Source organism: Chaetura pelagica, unplaced genomic scaffold, assembly GCF_000747805.2.
Source record: "Chaetura pelagica isolate M959 unplaced genomic scaffold, ChaPel_1.0 scaffold219, whole genome shotgun sequence".
NCBI lineage: Eukaryota > Metazoa > Chordata > Aves > Apodiformes > Apodidae > Chaetura > Chaetura pelagica.
In genome coordinates this window covers 2,645,432-2,656,447 of record NW_009954552.1, presented here as the reverse complement: position 1 = coordinate 2,656,447, position 11,016 = coordinate 2,645,432, and the positions used below count along the sequence as shown (strand labels likewise).

The window sequence follows — 11,016 nt, the reverse complement described above, 5'->3', positions numbered from 1 at the left end:
CTGGCTGCTCCAGCTCCTCTTCCTTCCAGCCACGCTTGGCACCATGAGCCCTGGGCCCACGAAAAATAAAGGTCAACGTTATCTATAGATGGTGTATAAACCTTATCAAATCATTTACAGGCATTGCCAAGCATAGGAAATGTGAAATCGTTTTTGTGTAATAGAATTTGGTTGAAGTAGTGCTGTGTAAGGCAAGTCGGCCTTGAGGTGTACGAGCACACCCTCCTTTGAAGCTTAAAAAACCACCAACAACAGAGGAAATCAAGGCAAGGACACTACATTTGGGACACAGCTGGTATGTGGGGCTGCACCTGTGTGTGTTACAGAGCCTGACACTAGTTTGCTGCAGAGGCTGAAATCCCCTCTGGAGTGCTGCAGCTGATATATTATGTCTATTATGCTCAGGAAGGCTCCCTTTTCTTCCCCAGCTTGCTGGAAAACATCCCCAGAGCTTCGTGCCAGCCGCTTCTGCAGCCTCTTCTTGCATATCCAAGGTGTTTGGTTTACCAATTTGCTGTAGAAATGCAACTTCTATTAGTCTGGTGACTATTTACTGAGACACTTGGTTTTGTAAACTTCTAGCTGGATCTTCCAGGCATGTTTTAATTATTAATTAAAATAATAATGATAATTAAAAAAACCTCATTGAGCTGGCAGAATAAAGAAACAAGTGTTCCATGGAGAAATGCATCCTGCTACAAATTCCATTTCGTAAAACATTAGGTTACTCTTTGTGGCCTCTAGAGGGCATAAAATGTAAACATTTTCTTTTTTTTTTCCTCTCTCTCTCTTTAACCAACACCATTTGCTGTTGCTAATTCCGTTATTCAGGTTGTTGATTGACAGTAATTCCTACCTAGACCTCTTTCCTGAAGGCCTTTCTAGAAAGGAATGTTAAGATATGAGGTCAGATATGGTGTGAATACATGCTTCTTCTGAGTATTGGTACATACTCACTTTTGTCTACTAACATGACACAGGAGCCACGGAATGTATGGATATGGAATTTACCCCTAGATTCTCAGCCAAGATAAAGATGAAAAGATAAATCCATTAAACTGGAAAGTGAATAAGACTCCATACAACAAATGTAACGAAAGATAGAAAATACATCTCATTTTTAGACAACCCTTTTTCTTGCATAAGGGAACTGGACAAAAACATTGATGTTTATTTCATAATGTCATTATTTTAAAACGTGTTTAATGATCCAATTTATGCTTTTGGGAAGAGTCACATAACTTCAGACCAAGAAGTGCTGACTACTTTTAGAGGAGAGTGATTCTGAATCCCTTCCTGGCTCTGTTAGCATTTATTACTCTGCTTTTAGCCTGGTACCCTAGACGTGCAGAAATACTTAATGCAACACTGGCTACAGGTCTCCTGTTACTGTTTCTATGGCTCCTGAAGTGCCAGGCTGCTGCATCCTACACAGGGTAGTTTGGAATGTAGTGGGAAAGACAACAGACATTTCCTCTGGGTCAGATTCCTGAAAAGAGATAGTTTGGATTGCTCTGACACATGAATTGTCATCAATTGGTCATCATGGCTATCCAGGCTCTGTGAACTGCTAAGGATTCAGGGTTTGGTAACAGTCTGGTGACTGCTATTCTCCAGCTGCAGTATGGTAGTCAGTTGGGCTAAAGCAATTAACCGCTAAGATTGAAAGCTTTTAAGATACATTTTTAGTTTTCAGTCTGAAGTGCCCTAAATTTTCTCTCTAACCTCTCACCTATTACAGGTCATAATGCTATAAATCCACTTAGGTCTCTCAAGTATGGTTTTCCACCAGCAGCTTCATGCAGGTAGTCTGGAGGAAGATGACAAAACTCAGGAGCAGATGAAGCCATTAGCACAGGATGCCTCAGTTTTAATATATCACAAACAACTCTTAAAAGTTGTAGCAAAGAATCTCACTCAGATGCCCCTCAAGCAGCAGATGCTTACCAGGCAATGGTCCAATTCCTTTATATGTCAAGCCCTCTACCTTGTGGAAACAGATTAGGGATCAATAACGCACTGCTGAAGGGAGTACTTGCCTTAAACAAATCATTACTTTTTGACTTGCAGCTTCAGTGCAGTGAGCTGTTAGGATGTTTTACATACCTGACTCTCCTGTGCCTGTCACTCTACATCCCCTATGCTTCTCCCTTCCAGATAATGGGTACAAGTTTTTCCCGCTAGTACCACTTGCTTTTAAATAACTTGAGTATACAAAACAGAAGTACTTCCAAAAGGAGATGGCAGATGTAGGCTATCGGCTCCATTAGTTTTCTCATTCTGCTGATTCATTCTGCAATGCCTGATGCAGCATCAGGACCACTTAGACACTCAGCTATTACTGGAGAGACAGGCAGACAGAACACCAACCTTGCCCAAAATGGGGTACCTTTTCTATGCTTCTTCCCAACCTTTTTCTACTATGGATACACCAGCTTGGAAAACGATCATCTTGTCCTCTGGGAGTAGCACACCCACAATCATGCCTGGAAATCACTGCCCCAAAGAAGCCACTATATTAAGAGACTGTCTCAAACACTTGGTTGCCCTTAGTCTTTACTTTCTTCACATTCTGATAGTAAGAGCCAGAAAACAGAAGGTCAGAACAGGGTGTACACAGAAGTGTAAGGCTAGGTTATAGCCTGAAACACAGCTCCTTGATGGTAACTATCATTAAGAATGCCTTAAGGAAACAACTCTTCTCAGCTATCTTTCTTAAAATCTTCAGGACTTAGGCTCGGGAGGAAAAAGACTAAACTGTAACATTGTCATGTGTGTTTAACAAAGATACTCTCAGATGCTTTCACACAGTTGAAGTTACCTGTACCAAGCTGTGCAGTCAGTAGCTCTGTTGCTGAATACTGTAGACAATCTGTGGGCTTTTCTAGCTGCCCTTTGCTAGCAATGCTCTCCCTGGACCTACATAACGATACTAATAGCAATCCACCTCACACAAGTACAGTGCTAATCTTAACTCATGGTAGTGGCAAGCTCTGCCTTCTCACCCTACTGGTATCCTGCATAAATGTACCTTTACTAGAATTTATTTATTTTCATAGAAAACACAATTCTGGGAAAAGCTTTCCTACGCCCTCTGCTGGTTTTCTAAGGCACCCATTTTCAGCTTAAGAGTTAACTAGTTTAACTAGAGTTAAAATACTACCTTTAACATTCCAGTAGGGTTTCCATACCTCTCCTCCATTTTCCTTTGACTAAACTGCAGCAAGATGTATAAGACAGAATCATAGGTGCATATTATGCAAGTTGCCTCCTTCAGCTTCCCTGTGACTTACCAAATGACTACCAATTTTTGTTTACTTGCATTTCTTTCTGAACTAGACTGTTCAGGAAATTCAGGCAATCCCCATCTTTTCACAAGCAGCAGGTGTCTTTGAGCAAGTCTGCACAGAGAACAGGAGTTTCCTTTGGTTGTCCTTTCATGTTGAAAGCAGCAAACTCCATGCACCTTCAGCCTGAACCTTATGGACCCAAGGTCATTTGTCATTGGATCCATTATCTCCTTGTATTTCTGCCTCCACTGCCACGATGCCTTTAATTGCAGCTACCTCTAAGACTTCAGCAACTGTACTAGATTATGCCCAAGATTCTTCCAGGATAATCATCCTCTCCTTGATGTAAGCTTTGGATATTCCACAAGTGTTTTACAAAAGCTCCAGACTGAATCCTGCTCTGATGCTCACTGCTGACTCATACTGGTATTCAAAGCCAGTTCAACAGGCTTCAAGTTAAGATGTTGGCTAAGAAGTCAAACCCTTCCATTTATTCATTTTTGTGGCATTTCATTTTAGTCTATGTGTAAAGACAATCTAACTTGTTCATAAGCATAAGACCCTTTGATAGCCATCTCTAACTTCAAATAAAAGGATATGAGCAGCTCCCAAGGGCCAGATTCTGAGGCTTGACAAAGACAAGTAGGATATACCTTCAGTGTTAAAGCTAAAATAAATTCAAATGTGAGCTAGATACAGATGTGGATACACAACGACTGCAAGTCTGCCTTGGCAGGAAAAAGGAAGTACTGATTTATCAACACAACTTTAATATTTTGGATGCGAACAGTAAGTCACTCAACACAGTAAATGCTGTGTCAAATCTATAGCCTGCATTACTGATCAACAAATTCTGCCTTCTAAGGAAAAGCAGGAACAGCAAAAAACCAAAAAAAATTCCAAGGCAGAAGATCTTACTAAAAAAAGAAAAAAAAAAATGACAAAGAAAAAAACCAAAACACCACAGAAAAGCCACAAAACAAAAATACGTATCATGCACTTCCATTGTGAAATGATCATGTTTCTAAGAGTCCCATGAACATACCACTCTTTCAGAAGTACTGAAAGGCCAACATTACTACTTCTCCTGTACTTACTTCTTAGAGAGACTTTAGAGGGGGAATACATGCCCACCTCCTTACATGAAGGTCAGAAGAACTGGTAAAAGTTCATGGAAGCTTTCAACAAAGACAACACCAGGAACAACACTAGTGCTGCTGCCTCAGCTCTTTAACAAGCAGGTTCTCTCCACATCTGCCTGTAACAGTTCAGCTGCTAAAGTGGGAGAGAGTGCCTCCACTCTAGCCATTGCATGTCTTGGGTCACTTTCTTTCAGCAAAATCATACAGAACACCAGTACTCAATGGGAACAACAGAAGGAGTAACTTCAGAGTTTTAATCACAAACTCTTCAACGCACCATCAGAAATTTAAATTCACTTCAATTTTTTAGAAGCTTTTAGGAAACGAAAATTTATTACATTAAACCTAAAAGTATTGCACTGTAAATTATTAATCCAGTCCTGAGCTGGAGCATTAAGTACAGTAAACTTCTGAGGATAATATTAATCCTGGAGTTATGATTTCCATCAGTGCATTTCTTCAAACAATTATCACTTTACCTTCCCAGAATATCTGCTCTCAAGTTTGCCCCTCAATAGTGCCAAAATACCCAACTAACTTATGTCTGGCACCACAAGTAAAAACCTTCCAGAAGCTTCATCTCAAGCTCTTAGATCTACGGTCTTCTCGTGGACTCAACCATTGTGCAGAATTGGAAACTGAAGATATTCAGACAAATGACAATGTCAACTGCCCCACAGAAATGGACTGCACAAAGATGGGCAGCAAGACTATGAACGCATCTTTTTGCCACATATTCCATTTAAGATACTTTATTTTTTTAATTTAGGCCAACCATAATTTCACTGGAAGAGACAACCTCCTCTCTCTTTTTCTCATTGACAGAAAGGCACACCAACACACACATTCCCATGTGATAGGTACCAAGTCAATTTTAATAATGTCATTCTCAAGCCAGAAACCATTAAATCCCCCTTTCCAAAACCAGTTCCACGCAGCTCACTTGGGAACTCAGAATCTGACTTGTGCCCGGAAATGCATCTGCTTTGTTGCATTGTTACTCATTCCTGTCTTGAGCATCCACTTTGACTTCATCCTCTGCAAGTACTGCATATCACGCTGCTGAGCAGAGACTGCCCCTTCAGGGAGAGAGGAGGAAGAGAAAGAGGGATCAAAGTCTGTAAGGTTACTTACTACCTACACGGGACCAACCTGTGCATTTACATCAGCACTTTTTTTTTCCTCATACTGGTATACTTATTTTCACTTTTCTCTTGGGAAAGGCCAGTTCCCTCTATAAATACCCATGACTATGATCAATGGAAAAGGTTGTTTTGCATGCCAATGTGCAATTATTTTGTTTCAAAAGTGGATATAGGTCATTCACACTTCTCCCCAACTGGAGGAGTACTGTAACTGTCCAAAAATGGTTTCTGCAGCATTGTTAAATAGCAAGGGGAGTGGTGTTGGACAGGCAGGAACCAACAAACCTTACGAAGTCTCCACATCACAAACACACATGCTAATTTTACACATAACTTCATACTGCATATTGTTTCTGTGTCAGGAATAAAAGGGAACTGAGTGGAAGACAAACTACTGCATAAAACTCCACAAACATGAAACAAACTTGACCTACTTAACTGTAGTGATAACCTCCTAGAGCCTCCTCTGCAAAAACTTCACATTGTCACTTACCTGTCTGACCTGTCCAGCCCAAAGCTCTATACTGCTGCAACACCCGACCCACTGCTTTCTTGTTTTTCACAACAGCCACTGCTCTTGACAGACCAAACCGTTGCTTGTAGTACCTCATTAAAGAACGATGCCCCACTCTTGCACCTGTTCAGAGGAGGGAGCACCTTATTATTCATGACACAGTTTTTGAAATGTAGTATTCAAGCATATCCTGCAAACTGTGGAAAATTCCTATGCTGACAAACGCTTTCTAAAGGACCAGAACATTAAAAACTTTAGGACTACTAGAAACTCAGTGTAACTACTATACGATCTGCTGTACTGCACTGTACTTTGAAAAAAACACCCAAAGACTGCTGTTGTTCAAGAGAGCTTTAGCACAGATAACAAGCAGGCAGTTCTCAGAAAAGAAAATTATAATTAGGAGACTGAGCAGAGAGACATTGCTTTTTGAATCAACCAGGGAAGCAAGCTGCTGACATTCAGGATATCGTCTGCAACTGACAGCACTCTTCAGCATGAAATGGCCCAGGTCCCCTCATACAAAAAACCACCAAAACAAAACAAACAAACAAAAACCAACAAAAAACAAGCAAGCAAGCGTGCCAAATACTTTACAAGACTAAAGTAAGGTTGTTTAATTAATTTTACTGAACAAGTTTACTAAATTAATTACCAGCTGCCTCTCGCCAAAAAACCTACACTGGATAACCTAAGTTATAGCCCTTCCAACTTGCACTAAAACAAGATGTGGAAATTCTTAAGAGTTTACAATGAGAGTCATTTGTTAATGAAGACGCAAAGTGGGTTCCAAAAGAACCCCCCGGCTCAGACCACATATATATTAAAGCTGAAGAAGTTGAACTATTTGGTACTGAAAATAATGTGAGGACGAAACCCAAGACACTTAGATGCAAAATTACCTTCTCCCTTGCCACAGGAATCACTTACAACAACGACCTACACTGCAGGTAAAGGCTGCAGCTATGAGAAATGCAGAGAAAGTAATGTTGTAACACAAATCCCAGGCCTACCTGACGGAAGGATCAGCTCCATGGTGTCATCATCATAATCCAGCTCTCTCTCTGCTGGTCGCTCTCCAGATACCTCCCTATCATCCCCATCCTTGTGATCAGGGTAACTGCTCCTGTGGAGGAGTAGCAGTACATAGTTTCTACATGGTAAGCAGCCACAGCTATCCAGACCTGTTACACAAAAGAACTGCCAAGCATAGCTTTCACCTGTCTATACATAACAGAAAATAATAAGCCCGCAATATGCCTAAAAGGTAATGGAAGAGACAGTTATGCTCCTTTATGGTCTTTACCAGTGCACTGAAACCCGCAACAGCAAACATCAAACATACAAAACAGAATCCAAAATATATTTCCATGCAGGACTGGTATTAGTGGTCATAGGAGAAGAGAACCAATCATATTGTTGTGCTTACCTAGGAAAGTGGTAAATCAGCAACACAGAATAAGCGTCAGAACCAAAAATAGGACTAAATTTTAAGAATTAGCAATAGTTTCTGACGAAATAATCAACTGCCCTTTTGTCTGTCCCCATCTGTGCTGCACTCTTTGAGTGTCCTCACCTAAAATCATAGAAGTCGGCAAATTCCAGGGCAGCATCTCCATCTGTGAAGAGTTTGCAGTGGCTTTTATCATTCATGTGAGCCTGTACTGCTTCCGTAGAGTAGAAGGATTTCCCTTTTTCATTGCACCAGATGCAGATTTTCCCAACACCGATTTTCTCTCCTGCAGAAAACATCAACATTTCTATTGGTCTCAACAGAGCCTCCCTAGTCAATACTTTACATTTCTGTGCTGTAGGCTTCCCAGCTTGCAGGCACAGAGCCTGAGAGGGAGCCTTGAGCACTTCATTTCCAGAAAAGCCCTGCTGTTCATAGGCCTTGACCACACAGCTCTATCAGGGACAAGCTCATGAAGAGGTATGGATCATAGAGCCACAGAATTGTAGGGGTTGGAAGGGACTTCTGGAGATCATCTAGTGCAACCCCCCTGGCTAGAGCAGGATCCCCTAGAGAAGATTACACAGGAACATGTTCAGGTGGGTTCTGAATGTCTGCAGGGATGGAGAATCCACAACCTCCCTGGACACCTTGCTCCAGTGCTCTGTTACCCCCAGAATAAAGAAGTATTTTCTCATATTCAGGTTACATCTCCTGTGTAACAGTCTGTGGCCATTACTCCTTGTTCTGTCACTAGATCATTATGTGTTCTCAATAACAAATTTCGTATTTCCAATACAGTTTTCTACTTGATACTCCAAAATTATTTTATTCTCAAGGTAGACTTCAAGGAAGATACTTTTTTCCTAGTTTTTAGCTCTCTCACAAGTATTGTAAACCAATGAGGCAAATACTTGTGACTCGTTAGTATAGTTACGATTGGAAAAGACCTCCAAGATCATCAAGTCCAACCTAGCATGCTGTCAAGTCTACCACATAGTATCACAGAATGAAAAGGATAACACAGTGTATGTGCATACTTTAGGAACAGTTTTGTCCCAAATTTCTTGTTAGCTGAAGAACTTTCTCAAAATTAGAAAACTACACGAGACCTCCAGCGCACACAACATTTGCTCAGTGGGGTTTTCTCTCATTCCCCAGAAGGCTTGTGGTTCTGTTCATAACCAAATACTGAACTAGACAGCACTCATATTTTACACCAAAAAAAACCCCTCCAAATGCATTTTAAGTAATATCCAGGTGAAAATAAACAATATCAGTATATAATTATCCTGATCAACAAATCAATGAACATTGACAGGCATACCCAGGTACTTGATTAGTCCTCTGAGATCCACAAGGTACTCTATGTCTGGAATGAAGAAACTGTGAACTTTTGTCATATGGGCCACATTTTTTGTGAGAGATCTTGAATGATGGGAACAGAACAAGCAGTCTGTAACTGGTATGGCCCCAACAGCAGGAGTGCTTTCAGCTTCTGCCTGTTCCTCCTCTTCTTCTCCCACACTTTCCATCTCTTCTTCAGAGCTGATGTCTTCATCAGAATCCATGTCTTCCCAGTCTTTTAAAGGAAATGAAAGAAATATTTACATATTATTACTTCTACCAAGAAAAACAAGTTCCAATTAAGTTAGAAAAAGCTATAATTGTATTTTCTATTCTTACAGCTAAGTGCCACACAGTCACTTCAAGGTGTGAGAATATACCATTGCCAATAAAACACATTTCTTTCTAAGATGCACAGTGAAATTTAACTCTGCTCATGAAAAAGTTGGCAGAACCAATATTATTTCTTCTCTGTTTTCTCACCTTTTAACACTTTATTGCTGTTTTGAAGCCTTGAATTTAATTCCACACAGCACATGACACAAACATGGCTCATTAAAAACAATACAACTCTCTCGGAATCATGAAAATACACAGTTCCAGCCGTGACTCAACAGTGAGGGAAAACACATGCCTGTTCATACATCCGTCTTTAACAACAGAGAAAAACAAAGCCAGCTGTCACAGGTATTGTGTTACATTATGTTACAGTACATTAGTATACTTGCAGTTTTACACATATGCATGACTACCACAGAGCCCATAAATGGACAGAGGAACTGACAAACTGATCATACTGCTAGAAGCAAAAAAAACCCCAACCAAAACAAAAATAATAATAAAAAATGCAAAATCAACACCACTGCCACCTGCCTTCAACAGATCAGTAAAGGGATAGATGGGACAAAAGCAAATGATCATGACTGGATTTTTGTTCAGCTATTTTTCATAAGTAGTTTTAGGGTAACTTTTATGCTAGCCTTCCTTAAAGGAAGCTTCCCCTGGAATTTTATGTGAGAAATAGTGCTCATATCAGCAACTGTTTATATTCAACCTTCACACGGATTAGCATTTTTCACAGCTGGCAATTCAGACACTAGCACAGAGTCCTTGACTGCAAGCATGGGCCAACCTTAACTCCTTTGTTAAGCTGAAAATTTAACCAACAGGAAGACCTTTTGTGATGGAAAAATGCTGTGCTACTACAGAAACAGAAGAAGGCTTTTACACAAAACAACTACATAGATTACCCCAAGCTACCTTTGTCAGTATGTTTGCTGCCTTACCTTCTTCTACATCCTCTTCTTCCTCTGCTTGTTGTTTCGCCAGCTTCTTTGCTTGCTGCTCAAACCACTGCAGACGTGGAGGTTTCTCCAGTCGTTCTCTACTCTGTGATAAGCTGGTGCTTCTAGTAGAAACTGGAGAGCTATTTGCAGTACTAGGAGGTAAAGGTGTCTTCTTTGGAGAAGAAGACGGCTGAGCTCTGATGGCTTGCTGAATAGCTGTATTCATTTCATCTTTGTTTACACCCTCCGGGGCCAGTCCCTTTTCCAGGTTCTTCTCATTTAATATTTTCACCTTCTTGTTGACAGCTTGAACAGCCTTCTTCTCCAGCTCCAGGTGCTTCTTAGACTTCAAGTGATTCTCGTAGGCATTGAAAGTGGAGAATCTCTTGCTGCAAACTGTGCAGTAAGTGGCAGTGATTTTATTCTGCTCCTCTGCTACTGCTCTCTGAGCTAAGACTCTCTCTTGGAAATTCTCAGCAGTGACAGGAGGCATTTCAGCAACCTTACGCTTCAGGTTGTATCTATGCCAGTCAGTTTTGTAATGGGCACGCTGAATGTCAGCATCCTTGAAAGCCACACGGCAAGTGATACAAGTGTAGGTTGCCATGACTGGAAAGCAGGGAAAAAAACCAATAATCATGCTACAAAGGTAAGTAACAGCCACAAAAAAACCCAAACACAGCATCCTGACAGCACCCATGTAAGGCATCGTAAGACATATAGTACAGAATTAAGATTTGTTAAACATCAGCATTAGCAAACATCATATTATGTAATAGAAGGAACACAAATTAATAAGAAATTAAGAAATAAAAAAGTATTTTGATACAGTGATCAGA

At 40.6% G+C, this 11,016-nt stretch overlaps 1 protein-coding gene across 1 annotated transcript; it reads right to left on the bottom strand.

Moving 5' to 3' along the window:
- Nucleotides 1-5,295: 5,295 nt before the first annotated feature.
- On the bottom strand, nt 5,296-10,791 carry ZNF622 (zinc finger protein 622). The gene is made up of 6 exons (XM_010005086.1): nt 10,178-10,791; nt 8,872-9,126; nt 7,668-7,830; nt 7,105-7,217; nt 6,071-6,214; nt 5,296-5,511 (listed from the first exon to the last, which is right to left on the bottom strand). Exons 1-6 carry the CDS (start codon nt 10,782-10,784, stop codon nt 5,384-5,386), a joined length of 1,410 nt encoding a protein of 469 aa, XP_010003388.1. The 5' UTR covers nt 10,785-10,791; the 3' UTR covers nt 5,296-5,383.
- Nucleotides 10,792-11,016: the final 225 nt, after the last annotated feature.